The following is an 18315-nucleotide window of genomic DNA, read 5'->3' on the forward strand; positions in this document are numbered from 1 at the left end:
TTAACCATAAATATTACTTTAATTTAATTTTGTCCCCCCCCCCCCAATGCGCATTTTCCTTATAGAAGGAACTAGTTAATCTTGATCGTCTTGTCTGGATAGAGTCCCTCTCCAGGAAGCATTATGCATTGTTGACATGGTTTTGTTATAAGTTTGTTTGCCACATGCTGTATCTTATTTGAGACACAGAAGAGAGATGCGGCCGTATTCACTTTATTTTAACAAAAGTGTTGCTTCCGGAATCCGGATGCCAAAGGGTATATAAACAGTATTTGTTAAGGTTTAGTGGTTCCCAACTAAAAATACAAGTAATGGCGATATGGTGCTTCTTCTTTTTTCCTTTTCAATCTCCATACTTTGAGCTGATTTTCCCTAAAGAAAAAGGATGGTTGGTGTCAGTATGAGAGCACATAAGAAACTCTTTCCTGATTAATTGATTATACGAAGTCATGACTGTCCCATCTCATGTACTGTAGATAGGAAACCATGTGAAGTGGATAGTAGTCTGGTTGCATTGGGTCCCGAAAGCAGGAGGCAGCCTGCAGATATCAGAGTGGGATCTTTCCAAAGCATCAAAGCATGTCATGATTTGGAGCTTTTGTGAGTACGTGTCGAACTCATACGTAATTATTATTTTGCTAATACAGTTGCACAATTGACAATACGGTGTTTTCATAAAGCGAAATATTCGAGCATTACATGATTGCATTCCACAACTTTTCATTTTTTTTTAGCTGGACTGAACACTTCGCATATAATACATTGTAGTAGTTATTAATTTTCCACATTACTCTTACAGATTGACCAAGTTATGGCAAAGTATTATCAAACGATCATATTGTCTCGGACAAGTATACTTCAGAACAATAATGGCTAAAATGAAAACGATGATTGTGACAGCTGTTTGAAGTTAGCACTCAATTTTTTCCCAGTACTTGAAACAAAGACTAAATTTCGTATCCGATAAAATGGAAGCCAAATCTTTATATATCTACGAAAGTAAGGCATCCATGAATTATAAAACCAGTTACATGATGCAGATATGTTCATTTCAGTTTTCAGGTCAGGTGTACATATCAACATATGTAGAGTTCTTGCTATGCTCTGTTGTGGACCATGGTCTTCAACAAAAGAGAAGGGGAATGGGCCAGGCTGATCGCAGCTTGAACAAGGGTGGTTTATATGGGCCTTTTGTGAAATGAGTTCGGCCTGTTAAGGAAAATAGTGGCCCATCAAAGCCGCCTCCCCTTCTCTCGAAAACCCTAAACCCCTCCACCTTTTCCTTATATCTTTGCTGGCCTCCCCTGCCCGCAGCAGCAGCAGCCGCCGCCGCCGCCGCCTCCTCTTCTTTCCGGCGTCAACAAGACCGGCGACCTGTTGATCTCAGGTGAGCTGACTGATTTAGGTCCCCTTCTTATTCCCCCTCACCTCATCTGGTTGGTAGATATCCAGGTGCCCTGTTTCCTTCTTTTAATTTACTGCTTTGATCTGGAACTATAAGCACATATCGAAGGCTTTCTAGGCGTCAATCGGCCTATTGAGCTCAAAGCTTGTGCAATATCAATTATGGTCGTCATCTCCACGAAGATTGCATGATATCCTGCCACCGTATGTGGAGGATGACAAGGATGACGACGCACACTTAGATCCCCTCGAACAGCAACTACAGTATCCTTGCAATTCTTCCAGAATGTGTTGTTTAACCTGCCTCTGACGATGACACTCCCCTTCGCCCTTACAGAGTAGAGCCTAGAAGGCATCCGCCATGGCCAAGAACCCCAAGGTTTTCTTCGACATCCTCATCGGCAAGGCCAAGGCTGGCCGCGTCGTCATGGAGCTCTTCGCCGACAAGGTCCCCAAGACGGCCGAAAACTTCCGCTGCCTGTGCACGGGCGAGAAGGGGCTTGGCACCTCCGGGAAGCCGCTGCATTACAAGGGCTCCGTCTTCCACCGGATCATCCCCAGCTTCATGTGCCAGGGCGGCGATTTCACCCGCGGCAACGGCACCGGTGGGGAGTCCATCTACGGCGCCAAGTTCGCCGACGAGAACTTCAAGCTGCACCACACGGGCCCTGGCGTGCTCTCCATGGCCAACGCTGGGCCCAACACCAACGGCTCCCAGTTCTTCATCTGCACCACCCAGACACCCTGGCTCGACGGCAAGCATGTCGTCTTCGGCCAGGTCGTCGACGGCTACGGCGTCGTGGAGAAGATGGAGGCCGTCGGCTCCGGGAGTGGAGCAACCGCCGAGCGCGTCCTCATCGAGGACTGCGGCCAGCTTGCCGACGAATGAGTGCCTCCCTGAGTCCCCTGAGACAGTAGATTGGAGCGTCATGTAGCCAAAATGCCAAATGAATGATAAATAAATTAGTCTTGTTTTCAGATGCTCAGATTTTGTAATGCAAATCTGCATCCGCTGCGAGCATGCAACAGATCGATGAATCCAATTCATCACTTGCTTGCATCGTCACAGATCTGATCTGATGCTTCAGTCAGCTTTGCAATTTTGTATCGGCAACCCAAAATAAAACGATGCGCAAGTACTAACCCAACTTAAAACTCTCGGGAAAATTACATTGGCCGGCAAGTATTTTTAGCACAGCAGAGCATCTCCAAGAGAGTATCGGGAGTCATTCCAAATCTGTTGAACCTAAATTTAACCACGTTCTCCAAGAGTTTGCCTAAAAGTTGGATCCCAAAATATTCAAATTGGACCACGTCATTTAGATGGGCCATGTTGGATTTCTACCTGGTTTTTGTGTGTGACCTTTTCATGAGTTGCTCGTTGCTTGATCAGGTCGATCCTATTTTCACGGCAGCTTCTCGTCCAAAGAGGAGGGTAGGCTACCGTAGACACATCTTCATCACGTCTAGTAGCAGTCGCCACGCCGTGAGTTCAGAGTCCATCGAGCTGGCCAACAACAGCCCAATCACACACAAGGTACTACTGGTTTGCAGGGCCATAAAGGGGATTGGACAGTGTTTGCCGCCGGCTATTGTTTGTTGCCAGCCATTGGTTACCACAGCCATTGTCCCCTGATTAGCGATGAGTCGTCCTCGATCCCTATTGGAACAGGTTCTACGGTCGTCCTCTTCGGATGAGGAGGATGAATTCTTTGTTTCCGCTACGCATATCGTTCATAGTCATTATCAAATTGACAGTGCACCAAAACATGGTTTTGTGGTTGGGCATAAAGTAATTGATCCTGAGCGAGAAGAGGGCCATAGGAGATTATACCAAGATTACTTCGCGGATGAACCAACATATGGCACAACTTTTTCAAGCGAAGGTTTTATTGTATGAGCAGGTTTAGAATGCATCGACATCTATACTTGCGCATAATGCATGCCGTTGAAGACCATGATGACTACTTTGTCCAGAAGAGAAATGCAGCTGGCAAACTTGGATTAAGTTGCTGGCAAACTTGGATTAAGTTGCTTGCAAAAGTTACTGCAGCATTCTGTATGCTTGCTTATGGAATACCCGTGGATACTACAGATGAAAAAATTCGTATTACAGAAAGTACTATCATAGAGAGTGAAACGGTTTGTGAGAGCAGTTGTAAATGTTTTTGAAGATGAGTACCTAAGATCACCAAATGACAATGATATAGCTCGGTTACTTGCGCTTGGGGAGGAAAGAGGTTTTCCTAGCATGCTAGGTTCCATAGATTGCATGCATTGGAAGTGGAAGAATTGACCTTCAGCATGGCAAGGTGTGTACTTCGGCCACGTGCACGAGCCTACAATTATTTTAGAAGTTGTTGCTTCCCATGATCTATGGATTTGGCACGTTTTTTTTTGTTTACCTAGGTCTCATACTGATATCAACGTTCTGCAGCGATCTCCACTATTTGCAAAACTAGCTGACGGCCAAGCTCCCAAAGTAGGTTATAGCATAAATGGTCATGATTATACAATGGGATATTATCTTGCCGATGGCATATACCCATCCTGGGTCATATTTGTGAAGACCATACCAGAACCATAGGGCAATAAGAGAAAATATTTTGCCATAGCGCAAGAATCAGTAAGAAAGGATGTGGAACGGGCCTTTGGAGTGCTGCAAGCTTGTTTCGCCATTGTTAGAGGTCCTGCTCGTTTTTGGGATGACGTCATGCTGGATACATCATGAAAGCTTGTGTCATCATGCATAACATGATTATTGAAGATGAGGAAGAAGTTGATAGTGAAGAACGTTTTGAATCTGGTGGTGAGAATGTTAAACCTTCCCACGACCCTACACCTGATCTTGAGGATTTTATTAAGGCGCACAGAAAAATAAGGGACAACGAAACTCACTATCAACTATGAGAAGACCTGGTGGAGCACCTGTGACAACATTTTCCTGATAAATATTAAGTCGTTGTTAGTGTCATGTTTCTGAATTCCTACATTCTTGTCCAGTTTACTTTTTTTTTAAGATTCCAAATTATTTTTTCATATTTGCCAAAGTACAAATAGCTCTAATTTATTTATTAGATGAAACTCAATGCATCCAGTAGAACACTTATTTTCAGAGCTTCAACAGTACTCAAACATGATCTTTCATGAAACATTTAAGAGTGCAACAAGTCTGTAAAGAAAATGATTGATATGACAAAACAAATGTGAGAGCAAATGTTCAAACTATGAATAATAATTCAACAAAAGAGTTCATCATTTTTTAACTAGATCAAGCCAAGCTGATCCCATGACGAGCCATTATCTCAGAGTGAAGAGTCTTGTAGTATTGTTGCTGGTCTCCGGGCATGCCACTAATGTTGATTGTCATAATTCGCTCTTCTTCTAACATCCTTTTGACATTCAACTCTTTTTCTTTAATCTCAAGAGCTTTTGCCTCATTTGCAAGCCTCACTTGGTCATTCTGAATCCTCACTTGATCATTAGCAACCCTCACTTGTTCTAGGTGAAGCTTCTCTTTTTCTAATTCATAAGATTGTTTGTATCTCTCTTCTTTCTTGAGTTCCTTCTCTGCATCGGCTTCCTTCTTCTTTTCCCACAAATGGTCCAAAGCCTCTGTGCATGCATCACCTCCACCTCGTCGTAAAAATTCTTTTGCCTTCTTGTTGCCCATTGGTCTTTTGCCTACATCACTCTCATGAGTCTCATTCTCACCTCCAACACGATTGACAATGTTTCCATTCACCATAGGTTCTGTCCCAAGACTTGAATCCCCTGTTGTCTTCTGCTTTTTGTGTGAATTCTTCTGACCTGACAACTCCGTCATCCTGTCATGCCACTTCGGTTGTGTTCGCAAGAGGTTCTAGCAGTGCATGAACTTAAATGACTTATTGTCTTTATCTTCTAACTTGTACAAAGCGCATGCGGCCATAAGCTGGAATAAGTTTATCTTCTAACTTGTACAAAGCGCATGCGGCCATAAGCTGGAATAAGTTTCAAGTTAGTTATAGCATTACAAGAATATATTAGGTTAGATGCAAATGAAGGCCACATGGTCTTGTAGTACCTTGTCATGTACAGTCACACCACTTTGCTTACTACCCTCAATTTGGATAAGACATGCACAGAACTTGTTGACACATTCTTGAATAGTTGATCAACGGTGCACAAGTGAACTTTGGCTATGCTTGGAGGGGCTTTCCTTGTTCGAATGAAAAAAATTAGATACTCGCTTCCAAAATGCGCCACGAGTTTGATTCGCACCACGCACTGGATCAATAATGACATTTAACCATGATGATACTAGTAGTTTATCTTCCTCCTCACTAAAATTTTTTGATCTCTTCTGGTTTGGCCTTATGGTGGCAGTGGCAGTATTATTGCCCATGCTGGGTGCTTGCTGCATTGCAGGAGGGCTACTGAAACTAGACAAAGCCATAGGACCGTTGTCCTCAGTTTCATTCATCATGTTTGTATAATAACCTTCTCCTTCCATTGTTAGCACCACCTACAAGAAATTCATATTCGTGTTCAGAATAACAATGGAGAGAATAATCTCATAACAGATTATAAAGGAATTCTAGCAAACACTCCAAATTTCCTAACTCCATTTGCTAGTCGTATCAATGCAAGTAGCAGCTGTAGTGTTATTGTGCTCTGTAGTCATGGATTACATACACCTTCAGGAAAATTAACTTGAACTTATGAACCAAAAGAATTCAATTGTCGATACAAAAACAAGTATGCAAGGATACGCAAGATGCATCTGCAGGTACCTACAAATATTTGACATCTGATTGGAGACTAAGATGCATGCCATTCTCCCATGTATGAACCAACTGCAAGAGGAGATGGCATTGCTCCTTTGGCATAGTACCTCTGTCAGTTCATAACACGTACTATGGATGCAAATGATGCAGTTCTAGATGGTTTAAATTCTACATCTAAGAAACAAAGAAAACAAGTAGGTGAATACTATCAACTGCGGTGCACCCAATCTTTGACCTAGAATCAAAAGAAATGCTTTGCTTACAGGAAAACAAAGTGGAGCGTCCATAGTCCATGAACAGTGACAAACTAATTTGATACGTGATATATAGTTGACTCTCCCTATCGTACACACGCTCAAACAGATTGGATTGCTTGACCAACAAATATATTGTATCACATAACTATGCAGAGATTGCTTTACAGATCAATGTACGACCTCAATTAGCAAGATACAGATACAGATTTATTCAGAAAATTGTAGGGCCGTGGGCAGAGATGTTGGCTGCAAGATCAGCGACAGCAACTGGATAGCAGGCCGGCCATCGGAGATGGTAATAGCACGGCCACAAATGCCGCCTGTGGTGATTGGAGATCACGCCGATGCCAAACAGATGCAGACCCACAGCGAGGGCGACTTCGACTGGGCGGTACAAGCAGCACAGTGTGGACGGCAGTAGCGAGGGGATATGTGCGCGGGGACGCAAGGCAGGTAGGAAAAATGGCAGCTGCCAGGGGATATGTGCGCACGGACGTAAGGTAGGCGGGGAAAAAATGACGGCATCATGGGGTTGTGCACGGAACGCCGGATTGTGAGTGCAGACCCATAGCGAGGGCGACTTCTCGATTTACGGCAGGGTTGGGGAAGCGCGAATAATTGGAAACCTCTTTGGACCTTTGTTGGAGGGTGTTTTGTCTCGTTTATTCCTAAAATTTAGTTTTGGGATTGATTTTAGACATCTCTTGAAGATGCTCTAATAGTACTGTACAACATACACAGGCCAAGGCTGGCAGGTTAGTCCTCTGAGTGATACTAAAAGATCAAAGGAACCGCCGGTATATGCCTACACATCACAAAACTATAACTAATAGAATCCATGCGTCCAGCCACTACAAAGTAAAGCTCCTGTCATTCATCCTGAGGCAGCGGTGGCAGTGTCTTGAGCACCTCCCTCATAGCGTAATATATGCTTTCACATCTGTGATCAGATATCAAGTTGCCAGACAGCAGTATCCTCTGAAAATTGTCTCCTGGATCACCTTTCCAGAGCGTGTATGACTCGTCTTCGATGCCGTTTATATTCTCAATATCCCTCTGCAGGTAATACAGAGTCCCAGGAAGGAAGAGATCCTCAGGCACAAACACATCATTTGTACTATTCGATGACAGCACCTTCGTCGAGTCAGCTGGATCTTTGGCAACATCTGACAAGGCAAAGTTAGGTCACATACTCACATTCAGCAGCATACATCAAGTAAAACCATAACCCTTCTACTTTGACATCTTCATTCCCAAGTCAATCAAACTCACCAGAATTTGTTGATGCTGATACAATTTTGGCATAGTCACCGAGTTTACGTGCCACATCTTGAATTGATGAAACGACAAGCTTGGCATTAGTCACAATATCCACTATATGCTTCAAGTCTTCCTTTTCCAGAACACTTACCCTGCAAAACAACATGGTACAGGCATCATGTACAAAGGGACATCCATTAACCGAGTGTTTAACTTATAAGCTTGCACATACAGAAGTACATACACTAGGATGATATTCAAAAGTATTATCCGCAAGGCAGACTATCAAAACATTCTTTCTTCCTAAGAAAGCTACCTGAACACAAGTTCTTGCCATTACTACCAGCCCAAACTCAAATACCTACCAATCTGTTTTGAGTATTTCATTTCGCAGTCTTGCCAGTGAAGCTGCACTGAGCCTAGGTATAATATCATCCTGCATCAATAGAAGAAACAACTCAATTACGGATGGAAACTACTCAACAAAGTAAGGCACCAGAAACCGGATTTCGACTCCAACAAAAAGATCAAGCATAACCTGGAGCACAACAGTAGAGACATAGCTAGCACAACTTTCAGCAGCTTCCTTCGATATGCAAGGTGGTGTTCCATATCCAACAGCTGAAATAATGTCCGGACTGAAACCAAGCTCCTCCTTTGACTTCTTCCGTAACATTATGGCCAGTAAAGCTGCTGAAGCTCCTCCAAGGGAGTGCCCTACCAACCGCAACTTGTAGTCCTGCTTCAAATAATAGAAACTTAGAATTGGGCATAAAAGATGATAGTTTCAACTGAACACAGGAATACACCCTTTCACCTTGTGCTTCTCCAAACATTTTCTGATTATTCCCAGCTCATGGCGAAGGTACCAACGGGCCGCCTCATATGTTCCAAAGTGTGTTGAGAAACCTTTTGGTGATACCTTCTTATCGCTTAGAGCAATCAAATCAGTAACAAGATCATACACTGTATGAGTCCCACGAATCCCAAGAATCACCAGTTTAGCTCGTGGATCAATGCCAATGTAATATCCAGGCCTCAAAATACTAGAGTCTTTCACAAATTTTACAACATTTCTCTTGCGAAGCATGCTATACCTTGCAAGTCCAGATGCGTTGCCTTTATAGCAACCTCTTGCAAGTTCTAGGTGATAAATTAGTTCTTGAACCTGGAAAAGGAATAGCGATGGATCCCTGTTACCAGCGCATAGCCACATACTAGTGCATGTTACTTAATTATTTTGAGAAGCATAACAGTCTAAAGAGGCTGAAACTCTAAATGCTCAATCATCATAACCAAAGAACAGAATAATCAAACTATATGTATTGTTTTTCTTGAATTGCTATAGATATCATGCAATTACTACCCAATACAAGGTTTGGTAGCTCAGTATGTACCATCTTATTGGAGGATATCTGAACACCCTTGAAGGCTTCAGCATTCTTTGATGAAGCTTGGCTGAGGTAAATGAGGTAAAGGCCAACAGTAAGATCACTGAGGCTCCAGTCCTTGATGCTTATCTTACTTCGCTGGAGATCACTTAGAATTTCACTAAATGTCCGGGTGCTCGCAGGGATGTTCTCCCCTCCACCAGTAGCTGCATTCAGATAGTATAACTTTAACCACTCTAAGGGGCAGAATATCCAGCTTTCTAATTGTGTAGCAAAAGAAATAAACAATCTAATGATGTCCTTGTAATTGTCCAAGGATTCACTGCTTATTTAATAGAAGCTGGGCTGAAAACGGAAGCCTGATTTATCAGTTATGATTGCAAATTATCGAAATCCTCTTTGCAATTTTACAGCCAACCACTCTACACAGGAATACCTCATATTCTAATTCCTATTACCAATGTGACAATTCTTAAAAAAGAAAGCATCGCATCGAACAATCCACAATGTGTAGGCTAGATAAGCGTAAAGATGTAATAGAAGAGCAACTGAAGAGGAGGGGACGAACAGGTGAAAGGCTTCCAATTGTATTGCTTGTAGAGGTGCAGCGCGGGCTCGAGGGCCTTGGAGAGCCACGCGACGTCGGGCCTCCAGCTCCTCCAGGGAAGACCGGCGTCCTCGTCGTCGTCCTCCGATCCATCCCTCACGCTGACCTCGGGGTCCTCCCTCCGGCTCGTGGCAGCCGCCTCCACCACGACAGCCGCCGCCGCCGCCGCCTTTTTGCCCTTGTCCTCTGGTTCGCTAGTCGTGGGGGCGGGCGGGCCGTGGGAGAGTAGGCGGGAGAGCGCGGGAGGTAGGACGGGATGGTGGAGCGTAATGAGTCGGGTGCGGGAGAGGAGGCGTTTCGCCATGGGCGGCCGCACAGGTCTCGGGACGGGGGGCGGTGAGCGGGGGGCGGTGAGAGCGGGAGGAAGAAGGGAAGGAAACGAGGGTTCTCGACTCAAGACTTTTTCTTTGTTCGAATAAACTGAGTCAATCTCAACCGTTGATGCGTAGAAAAAAATAGTTCTAGATCTATGAAATTTTAGCATATGGTTAAAATGACTTTTTTTTCAAGATTTGCTATATAAGTGTTGCCTTTTTTATAACGCACTTGAATTTGTTTTTCTCAACTCTCAAATCTTCAACCTCCTTTTTCTACTCCGTAGAGATTGTGCTCCCTCTCCGTCTCCACTGAGTTTAAAGTCATGATATTGAAGACTTAAAATTTAAACTTTTAGAGAGAAGGCGGAGGAGGTGGGTAACAAGGTGAGATGGTGAAGGTTGTGTTGGTGTTTAAATCTAGCAACCTACCGAGGAGGGTGCCTGAGGTAGTGTTTTGGTTAGTGGGGCTCGTCGAGATTAGGAACTCGAAGGTAAATGCAGACACATGGTTTAGACAGGTTCAGGCTGCTAGATTACATAATACCCTACATCCTATGTGTTGGTTGGATTGAATTGCTTTGGAGGGGTCCCTACCTCGCCTTATATTGCCGGGGGCAAGGTTACATGTCGGTTGGTTACAAGAATACTAGTCGAATACGACTAGAGGAGTTCTACTCTTACTACTATGAGTACTTTTCCTAATTCTCGACTAGTTTATGTCTTTCCATGTAGACTACGCCATCCTGCACCATAGTCTCCATGTCAGATGCGTCTCAGTGTCCAGCCCTATATTTAGGACTGTCCAAACCTTCTGGTGGGCCCATTGGATATATGTACGACAAGCTCCCAAGTACTTTTTAGTCAAATACAGCAGTTTCAGTACTTTTGCAGACTTCATCGACTAGTTTTGGTATTCTTCGAGTACTTCATCTAGTCGAGTCTTCAAAGGTGCCCAAAAACTGACATGCGGCTAGAATGTATTCAAGCCTCATTTATCTCAGTCTCATATCCTTCAATCTTGAATTTTATGTGGAAGTGCGACAAAAGTTGCACTCCATATGGAGTAGCTCCCGAGTCTTAGGTTGAATCGAAGAATCAGGCTGAGATCAATCTATAATTTGCATCATTTTCCCCTTAAAACCCAGATAAAAAAACGTTTTTATCAATGGACACATAGCACATAGCCCTAAGCCTTTTAGCCGACTAGTTTGGTGGGTATAAGGGTCAATCTCTGGAGATGAAGGCGCTTGTGGCCACCAAGTTGCTCCAAAATCAAGACTTCATCAGTTGGAGATCCGCCTATGGTAATCCGTGACCATTGGAGGAATACCCTAATGAAACGGTAATTTTCGCTCACTTCATCGAGCGCGGTCTTGCATTGCCTGACTTTTTTCGGGGTCTTCTGGATTACTATAACTTGGAGCTGGTTTATCTGAACCCCAAAGAAATTCTCCACACTACCATTTTTGTTCACTTCCACGAAGCTTTTCTGCGAATCAGGCCCCACTTCCAGTTATTCCAAAAAAATTTCCATGTAAAGCCACAACCGATGAGGGATCACACTCAAGTAGTCAAAGGCGCGAGTATCCAGATGCGGGAGAAACTCAGCAATCTGTATCTAGATTATGAATTGATAGACTCCAATGCTGGATGGAAGGAAAAATGATGCTACAATGGCAATAATGATCCGAAACTACCCGAGCTGACAGGATATCTCCCCTCCTAGAACAACCGGTGGCTTGATGAGCCAACACATGGGGATTGACTCTAACTACCCGATCTCATTGATAGAATAGCCAAGCTGAAGCAAGAAGGGCTCACTGGAGTTGGAGTAGTCTTCAATTTTATGAAGCAATGAATCCAACCCTTGCAGCAGCGATGCCACTGGGGTTATGAGTATACTATCCATCCAAACTTTCTTCTGATGAGCTCAACACAGATGAAATTATGGTGAGGCTGAAGCAGATGTTCAAAAATGTGGGTGATATCCCTACTATTGTGCGGGAATTCAGCGCCGCCAACCCGCCAATACCTGTAAGTATCCATGGTCGTAGCCCCTGAGTACTTATTTGAAGTTGTTGGGTTTGCTAACTTGTCTTTCTTCGCAGGAAGATGTCGGCTTGTACTTCTCCACTCCTCTTCCTCCCAGATCGGAAGATGCTTGTGGAGCTGCTCCTCGCGTGTATATGGTGGAGAGTGCTAAGAGTGATGACGACCAAGAGGAGGAAGTACTCGAGTCCTCTAACAACACTAGCTCTGACGCCGTAGATGAAGTCAAGGCTCAGCCATCTGCTAAGGCTGGGTCTTCCTCCAAAGCAAGGAAACGCTCGGCTGTTGATAAGCTTGAAACTGCGATCCCTCCGCCACCGAAGAAGAAATGGACCATTGCTGTGAAACGGGCCGTGAAGAAGTCTGTATCAGTAGATGATGTGCCTCCCAAGGTAATTACCTATGAGGAAGGACAAGATCCTGATTATTATGTACTCGCAAAGAATATTTCCAATGTCACCACCGTGTCTACTAAGATACACTGGCCGACTGCAAGTACTCGAGCCGATGACGGATGCTGAAAAGGTAGCTGCTCTGGATACGCAAGATAGGTTGTCGGTCATCGAGGAGGTGATCAACATTGAATATGATTCAGAGCCTCCTTTTGCTGTTGATAGCAACATATCTAGATTGGTGGTGGACCCTACTGGTGCAAGAACAATTCGAACAACAGAGGCAGTGGCTAAGGCTGGCAATGATCGTACTACGACCATTCAAGCCGTGCCAAAGAGACCGTCTCCTACCATCAAACCACTGCATCTTACAGGAGAACCCTCTTTGAATTTGAGGAGATCTACAAGGTATGTCTTGTTGCTCCTTTGAGTACTAATTGTAGCTCATGATCGACTTGTTGTGTCTCTGAAGTTTTGTCTTATGCAGGAAATCCTCTGATATGGACCTTGGAGGGCTTAGCTTGAGGCCCATGACCGATGGTTGTAGCCTCTCAGTCCAGGATGTTACCCCAGCCCAAGCAAGTCCACGGCCAGAGAATCAGCCTACGACGACGAGTAGTCCAGGTGCTGTGTCTTTTGTAGCAGCGTTGATGCAAGATGTCATATCATCTTTAAATGACATTGTAGTGCCAGCTCCAAAGCGACAAGCACCCGAAGAAGTGGCGGCGACTACCTCTGACATTGTGGCTACTCTCGTAGCCCCCGAGCTAGAGGTGGAAATTGAAGCGGCAACAGTTTTGGAAGTCATGGCTGCCGACGCGTCTTCCGAGCTAGGTCTATCAACAAACCTTGTTGTGGTTCCACTCAGCACAACTGATTCCAAAGCTCATGCGGATCCTCTGTCAGCTGGAGAAATTTGTCTTGAAGATATCCAATTAATCAACAACCCTCTACTGCATGTGGATGTCGTTGCTGGAATGATGGAGATGCACCGTCGTATCGGTGCTTACGTAGGATGTCATCAAACTCTCCTACCGCAAGTCTCAAATGCTTGAAAGCTATGGGGACACAGTACTTCGTGCTGGGGCCTCCAGTGAGTCGTCGTAGACCAACAATCGCTTGATTCCTAGCGAGACTGCCAGGTGGAGCCCGTGCAAACGCGTTTCATATTCAGCTTCGTTGTTGGATACTTCCCAGAAGATCTACAAGACGTATTTGAGTTGTTCGTCTTTGGGAGATATCAAGAGTACTCATGCACTAGCGCCCTCGAGCTTGAGTGATCCATCTAAATACATGATCCAATACTCTGGACGCTCTGCTGGCGTTGATAGTTGATTCTCCTACCATTCTGCCATGAAATTGACTAGGGCTTGGGACTTGATTGCAGTCCTCAACTTAAATTCCAGGGATAATGCTCCGAATTCTACCACCCACTTAGATATTCTTTCTGTTGCATCCCGATTGTGGAGAATTCTCCAAGAAAGAAATCTGTGACAACGGAGATCTTGTGCTCCTAGAAGTAGTGTCACAGCTTCCACGAGGTGAGCAGTATTGCGTATAGCAATTTCTAGACCGGAGGGTATCTGGCCTTGGAATCTGACAACACCTCGCTGATGAAGTAAACAGACCTCTATACTTTGTATACATGGCCTGGTTCTAGTCTTTCAACCACGATTGTTGTGTTGTCGACGTTGGTAGTCACGACGATGTACAACAGCAAGTCCTCGTTGGGGTTTGGCACCGTGAGGACCGGTGGCTTTGATAGGAAGTCCTTTAATTATTGTAGGGATTGATCTGCCTCCTCAGTCCATTGAAACTTGTCTTGCTGCTTGAGTAGTTTGAAGAAGGGTAGGCCACTTTCTCCAAGTCTTGAGATGAATCTATTGAGGGCTGCCATGCACCCAATCAGCTTCTGGGCGTCCTTGATGCCTGATGGGGCATGCATACCTCGAAACGAATATATTCTGTCCGGTAGTGTTCTTTGGTCCCAATGGTAACTGGCAAAACCACCTGTCCGTGGGATACAACCGCGTTGCCCGGGATGATCCCATAGAACTGAGAGTTCATTGGGGTGAGCATATTGGTGACGTTGAGGCCCATCTTCTTCAGTGTCTTGGCGAATAGGAGACCGCTACAGCCGTTGATGAGTACTTTAGTGAGTCTAGAGCCAGTGACAACCGGGTCCAGGATGAGGGGATACCATCCTAGGTCTGAGAAACTAGTCCATTGGTCCTTCCTAGAGAAGTTGATTGGCACCTCAGACCATTTGAGGAACATTGGCGTCGCAAGTTCAATGGACATTATCTCTCAAAGGGTAAGCTTCTGGGACCGCTTAGTAGCAGTTCTCAGGGTTCCGTCAAAGATGACGTTGATGGTGTTGGACGGGTTCTAGAACTTGCCATTATCACCATCATCTTCGTCTTCCTTGGCCTTGCCCTTGTCTTTCGTGCCAGATGGCTTTGGGAGGTCCTTCATGATTCTGCGTAGACTGAAACAATCTATCGCAGAGTGCTTGTGGTATGGATGTCATGGGCACTGTTTCTTTAGGAGCTCGTTGAACGAGGGCCTATCTTGGTTCTTGCCGCCACCTTTCTTAGACAATTGTGATATTGCCACAACAGTGTTGACTAGCTTGCGCTTGCGGTTGTGACCTCCCAAATAGTTATTTCAGTTGTCATTATTGGAGTGATCGTTGCGGTTCTTGTCGTTGTGTTGGCCATTGTTCTGATTGTTATTGTACTGGCCCTTGTTGCGGTTGGATTCAAACCTTTCGATCTCCCTATTTTCTTCATCTGCCCACGTCTGTACCATGATCTTGAGGGATTTGACATCAGTGGGGCGTCTTCTGCCAAAGTCCTGGAACATCCGGCGGTCGTGGAGGCCGTTTTGGAAACAGTCAATGATGTCACGCTCCGTGATATCCATGATTGTAGCCTTCTTGTCGAAAAGCAATGTAAGTGGCTCCATAGAGTCTCGCCTTTTTGTTGCTTGACCTGAGAGAAGTCAATCCTGTTGCCTGGACGCTGCATTACCCCTACATAGTTGTTGGTGAACGCCACCTTGAGGTCTTTCCACGAATCGATGGAGTATTTTTTTCCAACGATTCGAGCCATGTGAGTGGCGCCACCTCCATGCAGATAGGGAAGTAGATTACTTTGAGGTCGTCGTTTCCCCCAGCTACTTGTACTGACAGCGAGTAGCACCAGAGCCATTGGACTGGGTCCTGCTTGCCATCATACTTGGTGATACTGGGAGGTTTAAACTTTTTGGGTAGAGTTGTTCTCCTCACACGTTTGGAGAAGGCGGGGAACCCATCAGTATCATCTTCTGGGTGTTCGACTTCTTGCTCGCGCTCGCGGCGCCGTCTGTCGATGATGGTATGGGCGTCGTGGCTGGCGTTGATCTTGTTGCGGAGGTCTTCTGCTAGGTGTTCGGGTTCTGGGTTAGCCTCACGGTGGCCACGACCTCCCGAGGGTCCTGCCCGACTACCTTCAGCTCCAGCTTGGCTTGGTCTGGCGCCTCCAAGTTGACTTGGTCTGGACGGAGGGCCTCTGCGGCTACTGCCATGTTGACTTCGTTAGGATGCGGTGTATTGGACTAACTGTATTGGATTCTGCTAATCGAGTTGTTCGTATGCATGTTCTACCAATTCAGCCAACTGTCTACTGTACTTGTTCTACGGCATTACGCAGGTGATGAGATCAATAGACGTGATGGTGGCGAGGGGAGTACGATGGTGATGCATTTGAACTGCTTCAAATGCGTTATCCATGTTCATGATTGATAGGTCTGGTGCAAGGTGGCGGCGGCGCTCTGCTCTTGCGGCGTTTCTTACTCGTCGTCGAGTTCTTTGAGCTTCAGTCTCTTCTCTGACAATGTTGGCGGTGAGCTCATCCTGTGAGACGTCATCTGGATGACACTCATGTCGTGGGTTTCTATCCCTTGCTCTTCTTCTTCGTCCTCTTGTCTAGTAATGACGATGAAGAATTCTTGTTTTGGAGAGTGGCTTCCCGAGCTTGAAATGATGACCTCCGTGGTGCCGCCTTCCTCGTAGATGGGTGACAGAGGAGTTCCCTCCTGGTACAGGAGGGTGTCGAGGTAGGTGATGAGGCGCGAATCCTCATCCTTGACGAGAGTAGGTGGCTTTATGTTGGACCAGTAGACAAATTTGCCTTGGGAAGTTGATGTGATTACCAGGCCCTGCTGTGGACCTGATAAAGGAGTCTTCTCATCCGGATCCGAGTAGAAGTCGAGGCCCTCGATCGCATCCATATCGGATTGTGATCTGGATAAGGCCGCCTGATAAACAATGGTCGCATTGTAGAGTTCGAACAGGAATGGACTCTGGTGGCAATCTGATTCGCATGATGGCTTATGTACCAGCTCGTGCGGGTCAATCCGACTGGTGGAAGAAGTCGAGTTGAACTCGAAGTCATCCTGCCAGCCTTTGACTAGGTCAGAAATTGAAAATTCGCCGAAATTATTGACGAGATTCTCCAGAGCTTGGTGCTGGAGCTTCATGGTTTGCTGCTTCTTCTTCGGGGTCGATGCAATGTGGCGGTGGAAATTTCCAGCGCCATCTGTGATGCAAACCCAGGAGCCGAAGACAAACGTCACGCCTACTTCGAACGCGATGATTGGCTTGATGATGACTTGTGCCATCGAGTTCGTCAGTGGATTCTCGGCTCGATATATGTTGCAATAGTTAAGCATTGATGTCGCAACTATTGCTTCGGCATGTTTCACAATGAATGTTGCATGAAACATAGTTTTCATATTACGGTGGGATTTTCTATCCCAGAGTAGAACGACGTAGTAATTTTTTTCGCATATTTTTCAATGTTGCAACTATACCTTTTCGATGTTGCAGATGTTTTGTTTTGATGTTGCAACAAAGCATCCGATGGGAAAATTCCCATCGAACGTCCTGGCGCTAATAGTGCTGTAGTTTTTTTTTCTCTAATTGTTTAGTGTGGCAGTAGTAGACTTGAGCAATTTTTTTATCCGGCCTAGCCTAAGTTCATTGGGATTTGGCTCACCCAACTCGCAATGAGACAGGTTGTGGTCAATGGAAACCAAGTCTGAGCCTGCCATACAATTTATTTGATTTATTTTCCAACTAAAAAAAGGAACTCGAGCCTAGCTCAAAAAATCAGCCCGACAACACCTATAGGACGATCATGGGTATAAATTTTCAGCATGAGATGAACCGGAATTTTTTTCAACCCGCCTGACTTGACAAATGCTCATGTCTCTGCGGTAGCGAGTTGTGGCAGCTCCCATCATTGGATATAGGAGGGTTAAGTGGGAGCGTTGGATGTTGTTTGGGCACCACTGCCTAAGGATGAAGAAAGTAGCTGGAAGAGGAAGATGAACAGAGGCAGAAGAAACATGAAAAATCCAAAAATATCGATGAAGATTCAAATGCTCGAAATTTGGATGTGAATGAGGCCACACTCAACACCAAAACATATAGTAGACCAACATTTTTACAAGAAAATCATGAGAACCTAGATGGACAGTTTGTGTCACTAGTGTCTAAAAAATGATGAGCAACACATCATAATAATTTCCATTAACAATAGGGGATGAAGTGTTGTGCGAAGGGGGGTCTCATTAAAAATGAGGAAAGGAAAGACTAGAGGAGCTATATAAAATCTACTTTCAATCAAATCGTAGGTACAGAAAAATGCATTGTTTCTCAGTTTTACAATCATCGATAGCTATGACAATTGACAAAGATTTCAAAATTAAGATGAGATATGTTCCGAGTGTAATTTCCTCCTATATATGTTTTCATAAATTCAGTACCGTCAAATAGACATGCATACGTAATGCAAGGGTGGCATGACACACTGTTTGCACTATG

General features: G+C 44.9%; 2 protein-coding genes and 1 pseudogene across 2 annotated transcripts; 1 reads left to right on the top strand and 2 right to left on the bottom strand.

The window, feature by feature from the left end:
• The first annotated feature begins 1236 nt into the window (after window positions 1-1236).
• LOC117842318 (peptidyl-prolyl cis-trans isomerase CYP19-3) lies at window positions 1237-2382 on the top strand. The gene is made up of 2 exons (XM_034722718.2): window positions 1237-1387; window positions 1742-2382. The coding sequence occupies exon 2, from the start codon at window positions 1766-1768 to the stop codon at window positions 2291-2293; it is 528 nt and encodes a 175-aa protein (XP_034578609.1). The 5' UTR covers window positions 1237-1387; window positions 1742-1765; the 3' UTR covers window positions 2294-2382.
• Window positions 2383-4675: 2293 nt separating this feature from the next.
• Window positions 4676-5872, bottom strand: LOC117844139 (uncharacterized; annotated as a pseudogene).
• Window positions 5873-7091: 1219 nt separating this feature from the next.
• Window positions 7092-10054, bottom strand: LOC117842363 (uncharacterized). The gene is made up of 7 exons (XM_034722782.2): window positions 9650-10054; window positions 9088-9287; window positions 8508-8858; window positions 8229-8429; window positions 8056-8126; window positions 7703-7842; window positions 7092-7596 (listed from the first exon to the last, which is right to left on the bottom strand). The coding sequence occupies exons 1-7, from the start codon at window positions 9990-9992 to the stop codon at window positions 7301-7303; spliced, it is 1602 nt and encodes a 533-aa protein (XP_034578673.1). The 5' UTR covers window positions 9993-10054; the 3' UTR covers window positions 7092-7300.
• Between the last annotated feature and the right edge of the window lie 8261 nt (window positions 10055-18315).

Source organism: Setaria viridis, chromosome 2 (genome assembly GCF_005286985.2).
Source record: "Setaria viridis chromosome 2, Setaria_viridis_v4.0, whole genome shotgun sequence".
Taxonomy (NCBI): Eukaryota; Viridiplantae; Streptophyta; class Magnoliopsida; order Poales; family Poaceae; genus Setaria; species Setaria viridis.